The sequence below is a fragment of the Pinus tabuliformis genome, chromosome 9, assembly GCF_031772625.1.
Source record: "Pinus tabuliformis cultivar Carrire ecotype Pingquan chromosome 9, CPIR1, whole genome shotgun sequence".
Classification (NCBI taxonomy): Eukaryota; Viridiplantae; Streptophyta; class Pinopsida; order Pinales; family Pinaceae; genus Pinus; species Pinus tabuliformis.
Window position 1 is genome coordinate 724,033,627 of NC_142307.1, and position 23,384 is coordinate 724,057,010.

The 23,384-nt window shown below is 35.6% G+C and overlaps 2 protein-coding genes across 2 annotated transcripts in view; one reads left to right on the plus strand and one right to left on the minus strand.

The window, feature by feature from the left end:
• Positions 1-3,666: 3,666 nt before the first annotated feature.
• Positions 3,667-4,083, minus strand: LOC149150736 (uncharacterized). Its single transcript, XM_089442926.1, has one exon. It carries the CDS (start codon positions 4,081-4,083, stop codon positions 3,667-3,669), a length of 417 nt encoding a protein of 138 aa, XP_089299052.1.
• A 2,125-nt stretch (positions 4,084-6,208) lies between these two features.
• Positions 6,209-23,384, plus strand: part of LOC149150737 (protein ALUMINUM SENSITIVE 3-like) — a 40,949-nt gene continuing 23,773 nt past the window's right edge. Inside the window, exon 1 of the mRNA XM_089440795.1 lies at positions 6,209-6,509. Coding sequence (XP_089296921.1) covers positions 6,279-6,509 — 231 coding nt within the window. The 5' untranslated portion in view covers positions 6,209-6,278. The remainder of the gene's footprint in view (positions 6,510-23,384) is intronic.

Consider the following 23,384-nt stretch of genomic DNA (forward strand, 5'->3'; position numbering starts at 1 on the left):
CCGTAGTGAGGATCTTACCTTTTAAGAGGGTCCAAGCAAAGAATTTTATTTTTGGAAGGCACTCATTCTTCCATACTGCAGACCAGAGACTCCAGTTCTCAAGGTTGTTGTTGGGTTGGAGGAACTTATATCCGGAATTCACTATAAACTTTCCTCCACTAGGTTCCCAAACATAGCTATCTTGGATATTTTTGTTTATAGGGGCAGCTCCAGCCAGGGTAATCTTCATGTCATCCCACTGCTTTTTCAATCTATTTGGGAGAGGCAGATCTTTCTAGGTAGTCCAACTATTTTGATCCCAGTCTGAGATATCATACAGAGAGGTTATGTTTTTGTTGTCCATCCAAACTTTCAAAGTTCTGAATTGCTGGCTTTGATTCAGTGGGGCAGATCCCATGATTCTGTCTGTCCATATGGCAGTATCTTTCCCATTCCCCGGGCTCTTTGATATATGATATTTGATTTGAGGGATGACCTTTTTAATGAGTTTCCATGCTTGAGTGCATGGTTGCTCTGAGATCATTTCAGTGAGGATCTTTGAGTGCTGGCCATTGAGGTATTTTTTTAACAGTGCCTCAACCCACCAACTGCCTTTCTCAATTAACATTCGCCAAACAAGCTTGAAGCCTAGAGATTTATTTGTCAGGCTCGGAATCCTGATGGAGATACCTCCTTTTTCAAATGGGAGGGTCACTTGGTCCCAACGAACAAGGCTGAATTTTTTGGTGTCTTGTTTTTCTCCTTGCCAGAGGAAGCCTCTCATGATTAGTTCCATTTGTTTATGGATGCTGGCAGGAGCCAAAATTATAGCGTACTGATAGATAGGCAGGGCTGAGAGAAGAGATTTTATGAGAATAGTTCTTCTCGCTAGGTTTAACCACATCAACCCCCATCTTTGGAGTCTCCCTCTCATATTTTCTATCTGTTTATTCCACGCCTCTGTCTTGACCCCTTCCTTTGCCAGAGGTAACCTGAGGTAAGTGAAGTGTCCCCATTTCCGTTGGACCGGAATGTCCATAATTTGGGAAATCCTTTGCATTACATTTAATGAAACATTCCAAGTATAAATTCTACACTTTTTGTTATTGAGCAGCCCTCCTGAGACAGCAAGAAAGGCATCTAAGATTTTCTTGAACCTCCTAGCAATGATACTTGAGGTTCCTCCAATTAGGAGGGTATCATCCGCAAAGAGAGAGTGATTGATTTATTTAATCCCTCGAGCTATGCTAATGCCAATTATTTCCCTTTTATTCCTTTGAATTTCAAGCTGAATACTTAAAGTTTCCGCCATAATGATATAAAGGAAAGGAGAGAGTGGACAACTTTGCCTCAAACCTTTGGTGCTACGAAAGTAACGACTGGGCCTCCCATTGATCAATGGAGCTGTCCATGGATTTGAGATGCATTCCATTATAATGTTGATGAACTTAATAGAGATTCCGAACTTTTGAAGAACTGCCACTAAGCACTGATGGTTGACTCTGTCAAAGGCATTGGCCATATCCAGCTTGATGACCATGCCTTTTTCATTTCTTTGAATACTGCTATGTATGGCTTCCTGAACAAGAATCACGTTGTTCGTTATCTGTCGTTTAGGAACAAACCCACTTTGGTTTTCAGAGATGAGACTGGGCAGGATTTTTTTTAGTCTATTTTCCAGAAGTTTTGTAATGATTTTATAAGATGCATTACATAAAGAGATGGGTCTAAATCAGTCAAAAGAGAGAGGGTTTGGCTCCTTGGGGATAAGTGCCAAATGTGAGGCTTTGGTTTTTTCTCCCATATTGTATTTTTTAAAAACTTTTTTAACTATTATTACAAATTCTTTCTTTATTATGTCCCAATGAGTCTTGTGAAAGGCGATGGTAAAGCCATCTGGCCCTGGGGCTTTATCCGGATGCATGCTCCACGTCGCCTCTCTTATTTCCTCCTTTGTCACCTGCTTCTCCAGCTCACTATTTTGCTAATCACTGATTTTACTATTAACTTGCTAAAGGAATTCAGCGCTGTCCGGTTGTTGGTCTTTTGCTGTTAGAAGGGTTTTGAAATATCTATGGGCTGCTTCTTTGATTTCCTCCCTCTCCTTTACTTCCTTCCCTTCAGCTTGAATCTTGTCAATTTGGCTGCCCGCTCTTCTTAGCTTGAGGTTATTGTGGAAAAAGAAAGTATTTTTATCTCCTGCTTTTACCTAGAGACACCTGGATTTTTGCCTCAGTTCCTCCTCCTCTTGTTTATTTTGCCTATAGAGTTCCATAAATATTTCTTTTTCGTGGACATGTTCTTGCTCCGTTGCTTGCTGATTTTCATTTTCCTGACTCCATTTTTCTAGATTCTTTTGCAGCTCGACTTCTTTGTTTTTCTCTTTTAGAGCATTCTCCTTTGCCCAAATTTTTATTTTTTCTCTTAGATTTTTTAACTTGGATCCCCAAACGAAGTGGGGGGAGCCTATTACATCTAATTCCCAACGGTCCTTTATGATCTTGCTGAACTCGTCCTTGCTATCCCAATTTTTATTATATTTAAAAGGGATTAGCCCATAATTCTCCAACCTGTCTAAAATCAGAACCACAGGCTTGTGGTCGGAGGCTGTAGCATGAACAATCTTACTTTTGATGGATGAGAATCCTATAGCTATGCTCTCTTGGATCAAGATCCTGTCCAGTATTTCTTTGATGTTTTGAGTACCAGCTCTTTTATTGCTCCAAGTAAATTTCCCATTACTTGGAGGAATGTCCAAGAGTTTGTAGGCTTCTATGATTTCTTCCAGAGCTGCTCTAGAAGGGTCATTGAGGTACTTCCCTCCCATCTTTTCCTCAATGTTCCGAATTAACTTTAGATCACCTCCTAAAACCAAATTGTTTCTTTGGCTTTCTTGCACTTCTTTTTTTACTGATTCCCAACATAGTGCTTTGTCCTTGTAATGATTTGGAGAGTAAATGTTTAGCATGGTGTACTCTTCATTTGTGCTTTTATTTTTGAGATATGTTTTGACCCACCAGTTATTGAGTTTTTGACTGATGAGACCCCACTTCCCTTTGTTCCATAATGTACCAATACCTCCTGAGGCTCCAATAGAGTCTGTCGCTATTCCTTCAAAACTTTTTTGCTTCTTCATTAATTTTTGGAATTCTTGACTAGTCACTTTGGTCTCTTGGATCATGAAAATACCTGGCTGTTCTTGCCTTATTAAATCTCGGGCTGCGTTGATGTTTAGAGAGGAGCCCAAACCCCTGCCATTCCAAGAGACCAAAATCATTATTTACTTGATTTTTGATGAGCCCCGACCTTCTCCTTCTGTTTTTCTCCACTTCCTTTTTATTTAGTAAGGAAAGAGTCCATTGGTTGTTGGGTACCTGTAGCCATTTCTTTTGTTGCTGCCTCGTCTCTAATCTCTTTATTCAATTTCCTCCTTGCTTTTTTTGGTTGTTCTGAAGTATTGTTGGATTCTTTGACTTTGTTTCTTATGGGGATTCAATCTATGGTGGGTGGAGGGGATGGGAAGTTCTGGATAGGGGAATGGATGACAACTAAAGTTTTGTCTTGAATAGGAGAACGAGGGGATGATGGTTCTTCTTCTTCCAAGGTTTCAAAGGGATTAGATGTTGAGGGTGTTGGTTGGACCATGTTAAGGGGAGGAGTGGGGATTGCAGCAGAGTTTTCAAGGGACTATTTGGGGTTTGGACCAGATTGTTTGTTGTTGGTTTTCTTTCTCTTAACTTGTTCCCAGGTGCCTTCATTTGATTCTACATTCTCAGCAGTTTCAATTTGTTTTAATTTGTTACATCTATTAGCAAAATGACTGTATTCACGGCATACCTTGCATTTGAACGGAATTTTCTCGTAGTCCAGCTGCTGAATGTGAGTCCAGTGGTCCACCTTGATCTTTATTGCCTCCGGTAGGCCTTTCCCCAAATCCACTTCTACGCAGATCCAGGCGCAAACATGCATATTGTCTTTTGGTTCGCATCTATCAATGTATTTTCCGACTGCATTTCCGATTGCTTTGACCGATTCGTCTCCCCAGCAATGAAAGGGGAGATGAGGCAATCTGACCCAGATCGGCACAACATTTGGGATGTCCATCTCTGGGTCGAAATCTGGGGACCATCTATTCAAGTATAGACCTCTTGAATCCATAAAATATGGTTTGCTTCTGAATATTAGGTTCTGATCTTCTTTGGTTTTGAAGAGGAATGTGTAATATCCCTTGCCACAAAATCTTATTGCTATTTTCCCTTAGATATTGGTGCTCCAGTTTTTCTCCACCCACTTCTGAACCACTCTAGGGGAGGGCCACAGTCCAGTGAATTGGCCTACCAGTCCTCTTTCAGATAATGAAATAGTAGCTTTCCTGGGTAGACTTGGAGGTAAAGAGATTTCTGGAATGTCTGCCAATTTTTTGACAAATTTAGTTACTGTTGGCTTGATTTTTGGGGCACCGTTGTCTGAGATTAGAGAAGCAAAGGCAGCTGCTTGTTCCTCAGGGCGTTGCAGATGGGGTGAATCGTTGCCTTCCATGAGGGGCGAAAGAAGGGGAGGAACTATAGCAAAGCTTCCAGGAGGGACGAGGCAGAGCCCAGATAGTCGCGGGAATGCCAGGAGCCAGACGGGAGGGCATAGCAGCAGGAGCTGCAGGAGGCAGCAAAATCAGGGGAGCAAAGCTAAGTCAGAGCCTGCGCGTGTTGGATAGCTGTTGGTGACTTAAAAGAAAAATAAAAAAAATAAAATAAAACAATGTTTAAGATCCAATTAAATAGTTAATTATTTAATTTGATTTTTTATTAAATATTAAAAATTTAATAAATTAAATTTAATCACGAAAAACACAAAATAAATATAATTAATATCATATAGTCAAAAATAATAAAAATATTGATAATATATAATATTAACATTTTTAATATACAATTTCAATGAACAAATTTTACTATTTTAACCATATCTATTTAAAAAAGAAATGAAATTTTAAACCAAATCTATAAAACTACTTTAATTTACTTTAAACATCAAACAAAATTTACTTTTATTTTTAATTATTCTATTTTTAAATAGTTAAATGTTTAATTATTTAAAAAAAATTAAATATTTAGTTGAAAAAATTACTTTTATTTTTAATTATTTAGAATTATTCTATTTCTAAATAATTTAAATGTTTAATTATTTTATTTCTAAAAAAATAAATATTTACTTAAAAAAAATTAAAATATATTATATAATTTTTTTGAAATATAAGATATTTTAAGTGGATATTCCACTCATCATAAATAATAAATAATATATAAAAAAAAATAAAAGTTTAGTGAGGGAACTTATAAAATAAAAGTAATAACATAAAAGTCACAAGAGAATCATTTGAGACAAATACTATTATAAAATTAAATATTAGTAATAATAAATTAATTAGTTGTTATGAAAAAAATATTATAAAAAAAATCTTACATTTTTAAATCTATAAGTCTTTGAAAATCCATTTTAAAGACTATATAATTGACATTAGGCAAACCACTTTTTCAAATCTAAATATCTTATTTACTTTGAAATCCAAAAGTATTATAATAATTTCAATTGTAAAAATAGTTACAAATAGTTTATAAAATGGTTAAAAATAATATTTTTGAATATTAATTATTCAATACCTTAATAATTATTAGGATATGTTTCAATTTAACTCTTATACATTACCAACTTTCTATTCCAACAAACCTCTACCAAATTTAAAAAAGTCAAATATATTACCTAATTACTAATTACTTTTGTACTAAAATATTACACTTCTTTTATTTTATTCTATTTGTTAGATAAACCTAATGAAAAGTACAATAAATTAATGAAAAGTACAATAAATTAATTATTCACTTATTAGTTGACGTAAGTACAATAAATTAATTATTTACCTATTATTCATGAAAATACAATAAATAAATTAATCATTCATGTGATGTGATAAAAAGGACTAAAAATCAATTAACAAAGAAGTAAATATTGTAAAGTAAATCATTCACTCCTCATATTTACCATCTACCATTCAAAACCTCGTCGATCATTCTCTCATCATATTTACTATCTACCATTCAATATTTACTATCTACCATCTCGTCAATCATTCACTCCTCATATTTACCATCTACCATTCAAAACCTCGCCGATCATTCTCTCATCATATTTACTATCTACCATTCAATGCAAATCTTATGATTCCAACCTTTCACTCATTTGGCCATTATTGCATCGTCTTATCCTCCTCTGTTTTTTGACGGGACCCAACGCAGGTACCCGCAATGGACTCAGATTTGGTTGATTTCCTGAAAGGAATGGTGAAGCCAATGGCTGCTTTAGCAGTGCCAGCAGTTGCCGTCTTCCTCTCATATCTTCAGAAGCTTGAACTGGAAAGGGAAATGCCATATTCCATAGCAAGGGCCTTTCTCCAGCTCTCTGTTATTGGCTTCGCGTTGCAATTTATCTTCCTTCAGCAAAATGTGGGCTGGATTTTGTTGGCTTATTTATTCATGGTACGCTCTTGTTCCCTCTCTCACTTCAATTCTGTTTCTGTTTCTGCTCTGTTTTTCCTTTGAAAACAAATTTTGTGTTCGCGCTCTATTTACTTTTTTCAATGTCTTATACGGCGTTATCGGTTCCATGGATGAGGCTGATATTTGCATCAACTGGCGGATATTTCTGGATCTTTTTGTTTTAGAAATTGAAATGACATCAGAGCTCAGTACAGAAATTGCTAGACACCAGTGCCAATCAAATCAATTCACAGTAGAGACGCTTAGGCGTTCAGGCCCTAAGAACAGTCCCATAAAGTAATTTTCTGAAAAGATGTTCCTTATTAAGTAGAATGATATGCATTAAGAATAGATAGCCGTCTGTGAAAAGTTTTGAGAGTTAAGCAGAATGGTATGCATTAAGAATAGAAAACCGTCTGTGTGAAGAAATGTTGATGAAAAAGAAATTGGTTTATATAATGTACCAGTATATTTTCGGGATAAAATGTAAAAATTTACATATTAAATTTCTTCCATATAGATTTGACAATCAAAATTAGAGAAAGTCTAAGTTTTTCTAAATGAGATTTGTGATAAAAAAAAAAAATCCAGGGAGTAACTTACATATCCTGCCCATGCGTATGTTAATCTTGTCTCTTCAATATAGATTCTACAATCAAAACTACAGAGAAAGTCTAAGTTTTTCTAAATGAGATTTGTGATTAAAAAAAAAATGATCTAGGGAGTAACTTACATATCCTGCCCATGTGTATGTTAATCTTACCAATAAAATAGTAGCAAATGATTTCAACAATACCTCAAAAATACAAAACCATAGATTTTAAAGCTAAGGTAGTAGGATGGAGCTTTCATCTATGATTGGGTTTTCCTCCATATATTCGAAGTGCATATAGCTAGTGTCATCTGCAAGGCCTTTCTTAGACAATGAATCAGCTACATCATTTGACTCCCTAAAGATGTGTTGAAAGGTAATCTGATTAAAGGATTGCTTGAGGATATTGATGTGGGATATCCAATTACTAAGATTTGGAGGGAAAAAATTGTATTGGCTGAAACCCCTTCAATGAGGGACTTAGCGTCTCCATATACATGAATAGTATCAATAGACAATCTCCTAGAAAACCATAGAAGCCCCCAAAGCGCTAGAATCTCTGCCCGCATGTTTGTACCTGCATCTCCATTCCATGATATCTTGTAATGTAACTTGTGATATATCGTGAGCCATACGACACAACCATAGATATCTCTCTGCGCCGCTCCATCAAAATAATCAGAAGGATAATGTATGTCTTGAGGGATGAACTCTAGCGATATACCTTTATCCTTCTGTATGTGGACACTCAGAGTATCCATCCACATCCCAATGTTGAAAGAAATTCTGTGAATGTCAATTGGGGAGCCCTCAAATATATAACCAATTATGGCATGCCAGATTTCCTAGAAAGTGAAGAGGGAGTGGCCTGATATTTACCCCCACTCTTGATCCACCAACATAGACATTGTTCAATGGAGTAAAAGATTTTAAAAGGGATGTTATGTTGCAGTAGAATGCTTCTCCATACATGTAATGTCATGGGGCACTCCAATAAAAGATGTACATTTGTCTTGATCAAATCCCGACATAGTGGGCATCTACCAGGCCCATGTATACCTCTCTTTTAAACATTTTCCCAGGTGAGAGTTTTGTTGTGCCAAACCAGCCATGAGTAAAGAATTATCTTAATTGGGACATTTAGTTTCCAAATCTGATAGAACCAACAAGGATGAGAGGAGGAGAAATGTGTGCACATAATGAACCTATAGGTGTCTGCTACCTCCATTGAGTTACACCGTAACTTCCCTACCCAGGTGATGTAATCTCCCTCCTCAGCTCTACAAAGACCCGTCCATTTTAGTTCTTATATGTAGCCATTCCATTCCTTTGCACTGTGACCAACCAGACCAATATCCTCTGCATTTCTTCAAACATGAAACTTGCCTCTCCATCGAAGTATGACCTATTCCACAAAAAAGTAACCTCTGGATTGTAATCTAACCATGATTTCCTATGTGAGGGGATTGACATCGTCAACACCCAATATTTTATCAATACCAATAATGATGTGGTTTCCCTTGCCAAATGACCATATAATTCTCTTGAGAAACCAAACTTTAACCTTGTTGAAGCTAGGTAAGAACCAAATTTTATCCCAATGCGTCCTTCTCTAATCTAGTCATCAAATTTCTTATTTTATAGGTACTTTGAAGAAATTATATCTTTCCAAATACCCTCTCCAAATAGAGCATGCCATATTGATTTGATTTTGACTGCCCATCCAAAAAAAATTACATCCAAAATTCCCCATCCACCAAATTCTTTTGGAACAGTGATCTTCTCCCATTTAATAAGGTGGTATTTGTTTTTCATATCCGAACCTGCCCAGATGAAATGTGCCATGATGCTTTTGATCTTTGTAATAATGGTCGAGGTAGAATATATAGAAGTGCCCAAGACATCGATATTTGTTGGAGTATTACCTGTGCCAGTATGTATCTTCCTGGACGAGTAAGCCATCGATGGGACCAACAATATATCTTATGGAAAATTTTATCCCGAACCCATTGCTAGTCTGCATGCCTATAATTATTTGGCTTGAGAAGGAAGCCTAGGTAAGTAAAGCCTTCACACAAGGGTTGGGAGCGAAAATGAAAGAGATATGCAATACTATTAATCTCCTCATGATCACCATATGAGTACATGATTAAATATTTGTCTTCATTAAGCATCAATCCTGAGGCCTCGCCAAATCTCATGATAATATTGTGCAGAGTCAACCATTGTTGTCTCGATACCATCCCAAAAGTATGGATGCCGTCCACAAAAATATTGTGGGTATATCAATATGGTTTCCCAGATGGATACCACAAAAGAGGCCCGAAGATCGAGCTGCATTAATCTTTTGACTGAGACCATCCATAACCAAAATAAAGAGTAATGGAAAAAGTGAACATTCCTACCGTAACCCTCTCTTTGCTTTGAAAAAACTAGAAGGATAACCATTTACCAAAACAAGAAAATGTACAAATGTGACACAAGCTATAATCCATTCTACATTTTGAACCTCCAGACCAATCTTCGTCAAAATGAGGGGCAAGAACGACTAGTCTACACAATCATATGCTTTCTTTAATTCCACCTTCATGACCAAAGACTCCATTTTTTTTTTGTGGGTGGGATGTATAGTTTCATGTGTAGTAGCCACTTCATCACGAATCAATCTGTTATGCAAGAAGACAAATTGTTCCCAAGAAATATATACCAAGAGGGTAATCTTCATATGCTCTGCTATAATCTTAGAGATGAGTTTATAAAAAAAGTTACAAAGTGAAACACGTTTGAAATCCAAGAAGGAAGAAGTGACAGTAACCTTCAGAATCAGTGAAATAAAAGTGGATTTTATGGATCCAGATACAATACTAGAGATCCTCGATTCTTTGACCATATTCATAAGGTTTGTTCCCATCAAATCAATGAAATGGAGGAAAAAGTCCACTGTCCAGCCATCCAGGCTCAGACATTTTTCTTTTGCAAAGGATTTCAACACCCGATGAACTTCTTCAATTGTAATCGGGCTATACAATGCTTCATTTTGTTCCTCATTAAACATAAGAGGGTAGTCCATCATACCCCAAATTTGATCTTCAATATTAACACCCAAACGAGCCTGGTAGAAAGACTCAAAAAGGTGTACTGCTTCATTTTGTATCTCCTTTGTAGTGTATACATTCTACCCATTCCTCCCCTATATATTCCAAATAGTGTTAATATTTTTTCTGCGATTAGCATATTTATGAGAGAAGTGGGTGTTTTTATCCCCCTCGTGGAGCCATATAGCTCTACTTTTCAAGGGCCAAGTGGTTTCTTGTATCTGGAGAATGTGCCTCTTTCTGTGGTCCAATTCTTTCAGCGTCTCCAACATGAAGGTTATAGGAACTCCCCGATCAATATTTCTGCTAAGTCTTTCGACATCTTCAATAATAGCCTTAAGTTCTAGAGAAAGTGACTTTTTCTTTTTTCTTTCCCAAATCTTGACACGACTCTTGAGATATTGTAATTTCTCTAAGATATGTGCCATCGAGGATATATCAGTCTCCCTCGTCATTGAGTTTCAATAATTTTTTGCAAGTTCATTGAATTCCTCATCCTTCAACTAGATCCTCTTAAATTTGAATGGAATACCCAGGCGAATATGCTCCATCCACCATTATAGAACAATGGGAAGATGATCTGAAATAAAAGTCCTATCAACTCAGGACCTCAAATTACCCAATCTTCCGACTAAGTTCTCGTGTACTAAGAAGCAGCTTAGTCTCTTTCTGATATGGTCCTTTCTCGATCTTCCATTATGCCACGTAGGTGAGTGAGGGTTGGGTTGGATATCCATCACGTGATTTGTATAAAAAAGGAGATGTAAACGATCATCTATAGGATCCCTTCTACAACGAGCCCCCCAACAGTCCTCCCTGGATAAAGTGGCATTGAAATCCCCCGCCATAATGAGGGATCCAATCTTAAGAATATCACAAGCCTCCATATGGTTCCAAAAAGTAGCCCTATCCTTATATGGGGCATACAGGTTGAGAAAATGCCCTGTTTTTTTTTCTTTGCAAACAGGATAAACTTCATTGCAATGAGGTGTTTTGAATCATAATTATCAAACATTTTTTCTTGGTGGCATATAGAAAAAGGAGATTCAAAATCCTTGTTTTCTTAGAAATTTTGGCCCAATTCCAATATGAGTTTTTACCATTGTCATAGTTACAATTCTACCACGATCATAGTTCACCATAATCATAATTCCTTTCATTGTAGAAGTATGCTCATTGGGAAATTGTTCATCTCCGAATCAACTCAATACCTTAAAATCCTAAAAGACATTCGATCAATTAATATTATGAGAATATCTTGTCTTGTTTTGTAGGATTTTAAGTGGATTATTTTGAGTGACAAATTTCAAATTCCTTCGCTATATCCACCAAAAACCATCAAAATTGGAATGAAAAATGTACCATAATTTTGGTGATTTCTTGTTTTTATTTGTATTTTATTTTATTTATGCTTCTAACACTGTAATCACCATTCCTGTCATCGTGGAACTATGCTTCCAAGTGTTTTTCATGTCGCTGCATCAACATAAGCTAGAAACGGAGAAATTTGACTATTAGGAATCAAAATCTCTTCATAACACTCACAAGGACAAAAGTTCTAAAAATATAAAATGAAGGGCACACAAAACTCCACTTTCAGTAACAAATGGCCCTCTTTCAGTATATTTCTTAGCCTTGATCATAGTACCATAATGATCACAACCCTCTTCTTGTTTCTTTGGATTTGGGTATAGATAATTGGTAAAGATTCTCAAAACACCTTCCTCTTCTTGTTTCTTTGGATTTGGGTATAGATAATTTTTATTTTTTATTTTTTATTTAGATCTGGTTATAGATAATTGGTAAAGATTCTCAAAACACCCTCAGTGTAGTGAAATTGTGACTTGAATATTGTGAAAACACATACCATGATTATAGTTCCATGATAACCACAATTCTATGATGACCACAATAACTTCATGATAATAGTTTCCTTTATGATGACACTATGCCCTTGGGGATTTTTCCATCTTTAAAGAAATCCAAAATTTCAAAATATCTTAAAGTACACCTCATTGGTGAATGCTTTGGGATTTTTCCCATCTTTAAAGTGATACAAATTTCAAAATATCTTAAAATATACCTAATTGGTGAATGCTTTGAAAACATATTTTGTGGTGAATGATTCGAAAACATATTTTGTAGGATTATAGCATAAAATTTTGAGTGATGATTATCAAATTCCCTTTGTGTAGGATAAATGACACCTAAAACATTCTTTTTTGAATGAAAATTCTAAATTATATAATTTCAATGAAAATTTCTACCATAATCTTAGTGCCCATCATGATGGGACTTTTGGTGTTTTTGTCTTTCAATCAGCCTCAGCCTTATAATAGCTTAAAAAATACTAAATTAAATAAAAAAAATGTAGTGAGTTTAACAATTATGGGTAATTTTTTTATATTATATTTTATTTTAAATTTTTTATTTTTAATATAGTGATATATTTTTATATGAACATTTTTCTACATTCCTCTTGACTATTTATTTTGTACTTAACTGTTAATATTCTATTTTTGTTTTTATAAAAAATAAATTATATAATAAAAATAATTCAAATTCTAAAGATCTCAATATGTGCAAAATTGCAAAATTTGAAACCATTCGCAGGAAAAAGAAAATTTTGATATGCACTTTGCTTTTGTGGTTAGCATTCAAGTTGTCTCTTGACATAGTTCAGTTGCAACATGCTAAATAACTTTTGTGTTTGAAGTATAAAGCTACACTGCATCACAACTCAAATGATGTTTTATAAAATTAAAGTATAACCAAATGAAAATATTAATCTTCATTATTACATGCATGAAGTACCGTTTGGGCCAGAAAAACTTTTACGCTTGCCATGATTCATAGTCCATTGAAGGCAACCTCAATTGTGAATGAACTTTGAAGACCAAGATAGAAAGATATAATGTATTTAGGTGGTTTGTTTGTTTGTTTTTTTGGGTGCAAAAAGGAAAATTTAAAAACATTTGCTTGAAAATATGACGAATCGTCTTACTTGAAGAAGAATGAAAAAGAAAAGGAAAAGATGTTGATAGTGAAATTATATTGCATGCTTTATTAAAAGAAATATATGTACGTATAGTCAGACATGTTATATAGGTAAAATTGATGAAAATGTTAAAGTGATTTTAAAATAAGTATGGGAATAATAAATGTTAATGGTGAAAAATCATGTATGAAAATTAAAAATGTATTGTAGTTGTAGAATTTTTTTTGGAAAGTTATGTGGTAAAAAGTTTGTTTGTTTGTTTGTTTGTTTTTTTTGTTTTTGTTTTTTGGGTTGAATGGGCTTATGCAATTAAAATTATATTACTAAGGGTCTAAGTTTATAATGCTATTTTGTAAATTATATAATTATTATGTTAAAAGGTATATTATTGGTTAAAAACATAACATAAAAAGTTTTAGTATTATTTTAAGTGTGAGTTAAGACATTAGAGGGATAAATTTACTATATAAGTGTAGATCAATTTATCTCTAGATTTGTTATGTATAGATGAGTAACAAGTCTCTCGAGAGACTTGATACTTCTTTTTGTATAATAGATTTGGACTTAAGATGGAATTAGGATGGTTTTTAGTCTATGCCTGTGTATATATATGCATGTGTTCTACATGTCAACTCTATATTGAGCATGGAATGAATTACACATCTCTCTCATATCAAGGAGCACACCATTGAAATAGTCAAAATCCATCTTAAGACCAAAAATATTATGCAATAATAGGGATTGAATCCCTTGACGTGCAAATCATTCCTCAAGTTTTTTCAACCTAAAAAAGGTGTACACCTCAAAGGACTTGATCCCTATCTTCTCGTGAAAAATCTAAAGATAAGATGGATCTCTCTCTCTATATATATATATATATATATATATATATATATATATATATATATATATATATATATATATATATATATATATATATATATATATGTCATGGAAATACGCATCTCCCTTATATTGAGTAGTATATCATTCAAATGTTTTAACCATAGTTTCTTTTTTACTTTTAATTCTTTAGACACACACATTAAAAATTGAAGCTACATATTGAAATATTTTATTTATGGTCAACCTTGAAATATTTGTTTTAATGCCACATGTCAAATTCATGTTAAACATTTAAGGAATTATAGTAAAATGTCCCTCATACTATGTTGTAGAAAATTCATATGGATGCAATAACTACAAATCCATTATGTTCTAGAGGGATATAATCCCTCAAGGTTGCAAGCCTTCCCTCAAGCCTTTTTAATCTAAAAAAAGTTCTCATCTTGACAAGATTGATCCCTCTCGAGACATGATAGATACAAAATTAAGATGTATATATATATATATATATATATATGTACAAAAGTCAATTGGGTTTATCTCAGGTGGTTGGGAGGAATGATTGTTGTCCTCCCTACCCAGGTTCAATTCTCACAAGTGACATTATGCGCTTTGTTGTAATAGCTTCTAGCTTTCTTGTTGTGTTTGAGTAGTCCCTCTAAGACAAAAAATATTTACCAAAGAATGTATGTGTGTGTGTGTGTGTCACTTTTCTACACCATGTTGAGCATGCAAGGAGTTGCTCATCTCCCTCATACTAAGCTATAGGAAGTTCCTTTCCATGCAATAATTTGTGAGAGATCAAAAGATAATGGAAAGGCATTTCTTAATAGATAGGATAAAAATTAAATGTTGTGTGAACATATATTATGACCATCCATTTATTGTCATTGTGTTGGCCACCCATTTAGTGTCATTAATAAAAACACCCTTTGTCATTAGTTACAATAAGAAGAATTACCATAAAATATTATCAAATGATGATTAAGAGAAATTGTTGGAATAACCATTTTACTTATGTAATACTTCAATATGGGCCCAAGAAAATATGAATATATTCATGCTTCAAGTGCATCACAAGGAAAGGCTAAGGCCTATTATAGGATAATAGTACATAGAGCATGTGAGATGGTGTAACCTTGTGAAATAGGTATTGTGATTATGTTGTAATGGTTAGTATACTACCATTTGAGTTATATTGGTATTATTAGACAATAATAATAATAATAAGCACTTGGGGTCAACTACATCTTAGTAAGAGAGCTGCGGGGAAATGAGGAAACAAGAGGGGAGGTAGGGTGGGCCTTGTTAGATATATTATTAAGTGCCCCTTTGATTATCTTTCCAAACTTATTCCTCAAGGACCAAACTCTCAATGCAAGGGAGAATATAGATTGTGCAAGTTCTTTTGGGTGATTCATTTTATTATTTCATTTCTTCATTATTTCTTCAACCAAGAAACATCCAAAATTACTCCTCTATTAATTGTGAGAGATATTGTGTGGTAATTCATTATTTTTATGCCTACAATTGAAGGAAATCCTATGATAATGAGGCTAGAGTGACCCAAAGAATAGTTTGATATTGTTGTTTTTTAGTTAGCAAGTTAGTTGTTATCGTTCCAAGAGATAGTATGTTGTTGAAGGGAAGTGCATGGGATAAATAATGTTGCTATGAGAAACTTGGAATTGGAATAATACTATCCTTGCTATCTGAACGTTTTTAACACTCTCATACAAAATTTTGTAGCTACAACTCTTCTTACAAAAGAATAGATGGCTAGACTAGAATTTTGAGGGGTTGTTCTATAGAGCAGGGGTTGATATCTTAAGGTTGTGCTATAAGGAAAATACTTCTACAGTGGTCAAGATTTAGTTAAGTTCCTAGGTCTCTATACTTTAAATGAAAAATACCATATAAGTTGCAAGATGATTTAGTACTAGGCTGAGAGCTCTAATTGAAAAATACACCTTGGTTGCCTTATTGACTAGTTTAGGGGTGGAACCTAAATGAAATTGTGCCTAGTGTTAGGAGGAAAAATAATCTTATTAAGTTATTTCCCTAAATGCAACCATTAGTAAATAAGTAATATGTTATGCATTGTCTTGGAAATAATTGTGTGTATATTCGAAGGCTGATGTAACCATGAATTCATGCTATAAAATGAATGATTCAACCTCCATTGTGTAAAATGAGATAGAACCATGCAAAATGTATGGAATTGGAATTCTGAGCATTGGTGATGATGCTCAAAGGACAAAAGAATTGTAATTACCTCCCTATATGATGCTTTTATATGTATTATGTTATGTTCTTCACATAATAAACTGATAATATGAGATTTAAGTGTTGACATGATTATTTTGTAATTAGATGAGATGATCATTTTGTAACCCATGCATGTAGTTAAATATTTGTTGTACAATCTTGGGAAAGTGTTATACATGGATGTTTAATATTCCGCTACAATGTTGAGTTTGTATATCAATGTGTATATAAAATAAATCATGGGACTTTTGAAGTCAAGCTTTATTACCTCTCTATATGATACTTTTATATGTATTACATTATGTTCTTCACATAATAAACAAATAATATGATATTTATGTTTTGACATGTTTAGTTGTGTAACTAGATGAGATGATAATTTTGTAACTCATGCATGTAGTTAAATATTTGTTGTACAATCTTGGGAAATTGTTATACATGGATATTTAATATTCCACTACAATGTTGAGTTTGTATATCAATGTGTACATAAAATAAATCATGGGATTTTTGAAGTTGAGTTTGACTTAGAAATAAGAAATCCCAATTGGGAATGAAGATGAACTTTTAAAAGACTACCCCAACAACCCAAGGAGGTGGGTCCACATGTTCTATAGAATGTAATAGATATTAGCTTACAACACTAAGGTGTTATGGGTAGAATATGTGAAGTGTTAATGGAGTTCCACTATTATGTTATTACTATTAACAAAATTACCAGGTGAATTTAATATTAGATCATGTTGGAAGGGTATAATGATGAATTCAAGCATAAGGCTCACAAGTTTCAACATTCCTTGTATTTTATTATAGAGTAAATCTTGTATGGTTCTCAAATCTTAGTGTCGTAATCTTATGGATTGTGAAAATTCATGTGGCTTACTAAAGAGAGTTATGTATCCAATCCCTTGAGTCTGCAAGTTAGATTCCATTCGAGAAGCTCCATGCACGAAAATTCCATGGAGCATGGATGGACTTGTAAGACTTCAATGAAGTTAATGTTTAAGATCCCATGAATAATGAAGTGTGTAGCTTTCTAATGGGAAATTTAGCCTTCATTTTTTAATAGAGGAAGTTGGGAGTTATTCTTGTAGCAACCTATGAAGACAAAGATTCCAATAGTATGAGTGCATTGTGGAGACCCATTTTGGATTTCTAGATAAATTATTTAAATGGTTGTACCTCTAGGATTGAAATATGAGGATAACACAGTTTTCATAAGAAATAAAAATTACTATGATGCTATGGCAACAAAATGCAATTATAGGGTCTTATTATTCAAATTTCCAATGCAAACTTTAAATGTAAGGGTCTAGGGCTTAGGGGGTGAGTAATGTGAGATAAATCCAACATGGATATATAATGGTCATTCTCAAGAAGGTAATGATCTAGATTGTATAATTATATTATTTTTTATTTATAACGATGCTTTCAAAGTGGAGAAAGATGGAGGAATCAGTCACAAACTCATATTAACGACAGGTCCTAGGAAAAGCAGGGTTTGAAAACTTCTAAAGCAATTTTGAGGCATAAAATGGATTTTTTGGGGGTTGAAACATTCCTAGATTTAGCTTGGACCCTTGATGCTCATCTACACTCACATATATTTCCAATGGTGAAAATATCATGTCAATCAAAGCTCATATGAAAATTTATGACTCCCACAGGTTAATCTACTATGTTGATCACCATGGTACAAGAGTATGCCACATCATCCCTTATTACTCATGTATATGGGCTAACCATCTGCGGAATTTTAATTAGAGTCTAGAAGGTCCAAAGTGATAATTCTACTTAAGGGTTGAGAAATTCAAAACCCTACCCCTAGATGGATATTGGAATATGTTAAACGATAAGCCGCAAAAAGGAGTGTTGGTTCCATTCTATGTCATTGTATTTGTTTCATAGTTGACCAGAGCAACTAGGAATGGGAAGTTAGAGCAAAAATAATAGGAATAAGCTTCTATAGTAGCCTTACATGCCATAAATCTCGTGTAACTCCATGGAGAGTACATCATTCTTTATATGTGCATATTTCTGTACTAGAGAAAAGAAAGCAGAGTTGCTTCACATTCTCACTGGGTTCTCTCTCCTACAGGTTTCTTAGGGTAAATATTCTGATTATTTGTGGATAGTGTGTGCGTATTTTTTGTTTACTATTTTTTTCATTTCATTTATTTCATGCATTTAAGCATACAACTAGTAATCAAAGAATATAAGATCTAAAGGAAATTAACCATCATGGTATATATTACAGTATTTTCTTAGATCTATTATCTCAAATTGTTCTATTGAAATATCCATGACAATTTACAAATCATATTAGTAATATAGCCAAGTTTATTTTTGGTATTTGTGGGAAGTTGCAAAGGGTCGTGGAACCAACTTAAGTAGAAAGTCACAAAACCATAGTCATGGTTAATGAGTGTATTCATAATAACCCTCAAGATCTAGAAGAATAGTGTTTTGCAAGGTTAAAAGCATAGGGTGCTGACATCAACTATGATATGAACCTCCTCATAGTGGTTGTAGAAATTAAGATTGGAATGTTCAGAGAGGTTGCGGCTTTTAAAGAAATTGGATTAGATGGGAAATTGGGAGATAACGAAGAGATAAAAAAGGATTCAAGGAAATAATTTAAGAATGAGAATTTGAGTTCTAGTTCCATTAACACTTCATGGTCCCTATTAAATATGGAAGTGAAATTTAAAATTGAATCACTGGTTGCAACAACTAGAAGTTTATTTCATCATTCGCCATATAGATGAAGAACAAAAGATGTCATTTTTCATATTGAAGTTAGAGGTCCATGCTTAACTGATCTAGGTGGATGTTGGTGGCCCCCACCTATCCCACTTGGACCCCCAACACTGTCTCTTTCAACCTTTCAGTTTCCTTATTTGTAGCACAATTTACTATTTTTAGCAATTTTTCGGGTCCTGAACTTCCGGAGCCATTTTGAGGCCCTAAACGACGTCTTTTTTGGAAATTTGGGAGAAACATGGTTCTATGAACCAATGCTACTCTTCCCAAAGTTATAGTTCTTTGATAGATCTTTTCAATGAGCTATTGTACGCATCAAATAGAGATTGGGTGCCAAAGTTACGACCCCTGGAAGTTGATGTACCAATTTACCCAAAATGGGGCCCACAGTTTGGCGTTTCATCTTCTAGGGTTAGGTTTTTGGATGTTTAGGGTTTTCCATTGTTTCTCAACAATAAATAGGTCTTCGAGCCTCATTTTAACACAGTTCATAGGCATGTAGCCACCACATCTCTTCTGAGAGATAAGCTACCATCGCCCTAGCTGGCTTATTTCCATTTCTGTTTGTAAGTATATTTCAGTACTTTATATTAATGAAATGAAGTATTATTTCCACTGCATCTCTTTGTTTATGGTTATATCTATAATTTGTTGTGTTCCTATTTAGATTCAGATCAGTGGTATCAGAGCGGTCTTCTCTTTCTTTGTCTTTCTTTGCATGTCCCTAATGAGGTCAGGATATAAGGAGTTAGGGCTGGAACTCGTCGAACCTTTGCAAGACCAGCCTTGCAAATCCCGATGGTCACCCATGGTTGATGAAAAGAAAGACGAGGGGGCAGGAGATCCCATCAAAATCTTACTCGAAGAAGCCCTCGAGTGACAAAGGAGTGCGATGATGGACAATTTTGCCTAGATCCTTTAGCAGCTACCCAGAGGCAATGCATCGGCTTCCAACAGCTACTCTCGAAATGCCACACCATTTAACGTACAAGTTAATTTTGAAATCCCCATATCGAGGGTCAGATAGACGCAGATGCCGTAGATAAATGGTTAAATCTGCTAGAGGGTTATTTTTCTGTTCATGATTTTTCCAGTTGGGAAAAGACTATTGTCACTCTTCTCAAAGTAGCCCCCCACGTCAAGGATTGGTGGGAAACCTAGTGCGAGCAGAAGGATGAAAGAACGGTCTCACTATTTTTAGCCGCACCCATGTGGAATTCATTCTGGGATGCCATCAAGGAGCAGTACTAACCTGTCAAAAGCTACGAGGACAAATACATAAAGTGGACCACACTGCGGCAGGGAAGAGACCAAGATGTGCCAGAGTTCACAAACATTTTTCATACCCTTCACACACAGTTGGGTATCAAGGATTCTGAGCTACATTTGGTACTCAAATACTGGGATTGCCTACACAGATACATCTAGGAAGAGATGGAGTTCCTGAACATCTCCTCGCTCAGCATGGCGTACTGATACGCTGTCAAAATCGAGCAGAAGTTTAAATAGAAGAAGTGAGACTTTGGATCTGCGAATTCGAAGACCAAAAGACAAAGCCAGAAAGGGGAAACCCAAGACAACTCGTTGAAGCTGCAGGAAAAGAACAACACCACGAAGTTGAAGAAGGACACATGAAAGTGGTGTGAGTTCCACAAGGGTCCCACTCATAACACAAGCAAGTGTCGGACAAAGCAGTCGAATTGAAGGCTTCAGAATCAGATGCATGTTTTGACCCTGAGTCAGAACTCGACAAGGGGAATTGCAAAGGGAATTAGATCATTGACGCGAAGCCCAGCACCACTGTTGCTACCTCCAAGATCCAGAAGAATGAGCCCGAAGATCCAAAGGAGGGGGAGCTTCTTTTCCACTCACAAATGTGGGTGAAGGGTTCGCCGCTACAATTCATTGTCAGCCAAAAGAACCTCATTTCAGCAGAGGTCATGAAGCGGTTGGGCCTACCCACTACACCACACCCGCAGTCGTACAATATTGGGTGGCTTCACCAAGGATGAGATCTCGAAGTCTGCCAGCAGTGTTGCCTTCCCTACAGTGTCAAGCCCTTTATAGATGAGGTATCATGTGATGTTGCACCTCTTGATTTTTGTGATGTACTATTAGGCCAACCATACTTATGGAGGCAACATGCTGTGTATGAGTCAAGGCCTCACGCTGTTATTATCATTTTGGGTAATTCATTATACAAGATACCAGAGGTAGCCCCACCTACCGCCACCTCTTTGATCGCTACTAAGAAAGGCAGCAAGCTCATCTCCCATACTAGGAAATTAATTTTATTTTTGGTTCACTCCAAAAGTAAGGGGAAGATCATTGCCACATCCATGACTCCCGTGAAGGGTTCCTCACACAGCAATAGCAACAGCAGATGGATACGGTCATGAAAACAAATAGGAACATCTTCTGCTCACCCATAGGGACACCGTTGCACTATCAGGTACCACACAAATTTCAGGTAGGCAACAAAGTCTGGTTGCATCTGCAGAAAGAACGACTTACAAGAGCCTATCAGAAGCTCAGACCACTTCGACATGGTCCTTATAGCATTACCAAGGCTGTGGGAAACAATGCTTTGGAGCACAACATTCCTCCATTCCTTCACTTGCATCGAGTGTTCAATGTGGAACTCCCTCTACCATGCTTCCCACCATTACTGGACACATCAGAGATTGTAGAACAACTCACCAAGGACCAAGTTCAGTAGATGGAGGAACTTAATGCAATGGGGACCATTGCTTCCTAAGGGGGGAGGAATGATCCAGATGGATGTTCGTGGCCACCCACCTATCCCACTTTGACCCCCACAACTGTCTCTTTCAGCTTTTCAGTTTCCTTATTTGTAGCACAATTTACTATTTTTAGCAGTTTTTCGAGTCCTGAACTTTTGGAGCCGTTTTAAGGCCCTAAATGACATTTTTTGGGGAAATTTGCGAGCAACATGGATCCATAGACTGATGTTACTTTTCCCAAAGTTATAGTTCTCGGATAGATCTTTCCAATGAGCTATTGTATGCGTCAAATGGAGATCGGGTGCCAAAGTTACGACCCCGGGAAGTTGATGTACCAATTTACCCAAAACTGTGCCCATAGTTTGGCGTTTCATCTTCTAGGGTTAGGTTTTTGGATGTTTAGGGTTTTCCATTGTTTCTCAACAATAAATAGGCCTTCGAGCCTCATTTTAACACAGTTTAGAGGCATGTAGCAGCCACATCTCTTCTGAGAGATAAGCTACCATCGCCTTAGCTGGCTTATTTCCATTTCTGTTTGTAAGCATATTTCAGTACCTTACATTAATGAAATGAAGTATTATTTCCACTTCGTCTCTTTGTTTATGGTTATATCTGTAATTTGTTGCGTTCCTGTTTAAATCCGGATCATTAACTTGGTGAGAAAGACATATGAAAACACTTAAGCTTGAGGGTGATCCACTAGTAACTAGGTGGGGGGACTTCAAAACCCTCATTAAGTACCAATTTTACTCCATTGGGTATGTAGAGGATCAAAGGATATAATAGCACTACTTTAGGTAGAGGCAAGGGAAAAGTGTATAGCAGTACACCACTAAGTTAAAAAATATGGTCATCATTCTAGGATTCTATCCAAGAATCCAGATGCACTCCTTGAGCATTTAGGGTGCTTACATAGTCATCTACAAAAGAAAGTGACGCTTTTCAAGCCAAGGAAAATGGATGAAGCATGTTTGCAGGCGTACTATCTTGAAAACATAGGCCACAAGGAAGGGAATCCAAGTGGTTCCAAATAGAAAGAGCATTAGGAAGCTTCCAAGAATGGGAAGAAGAAGTGGAAAGGGGAGGGGTGGGGGGCGGGTTAATAAAAGAATAGCCATTACACATCAATGCAAAGATCCTAGAAACAATTGTAATGATTGCAATATTAATGGCCACATCGAGGAAAATGATGGAAATGACATTCATAGATGAACTTTAAAAACATAAGAAGGATGGAAAGAAAAAATAAATCTAACCACATATTTGAGCAATCAAGTTGAAAGCAAGTCTGATTTGGATGAGAAGATTTTTTGCACATTAATGCAAAAGGAAGTGAATTTGAGTATCCTTCATCATGAAGAAGAGGATATGACCAAACTCTTCCACATCAAGATCTAAGTCAATAAAACCATGAAAGATGCTCAATTTGACTATGTTTCACTAGCTAATCTCATAGTCGTGGATCTAGTTGGCATCTTGGATTGGATGTTCATGATCATCCAAGCCTATATCAATTAGGATGGGTAAACAAGGATGTAGAGATAACGTCAATGAAACAATATAAAATTA

What these genes read in the sequence shown, in the direction of transcription:
- LOC149150736 (XM_089442926.1), bottom strand. Translation starts at nt 4,083, where the DNA reads ATGGACATCCCAAATGTTGTGCCGATCTGGGTCAGATTGCCTCATCTC.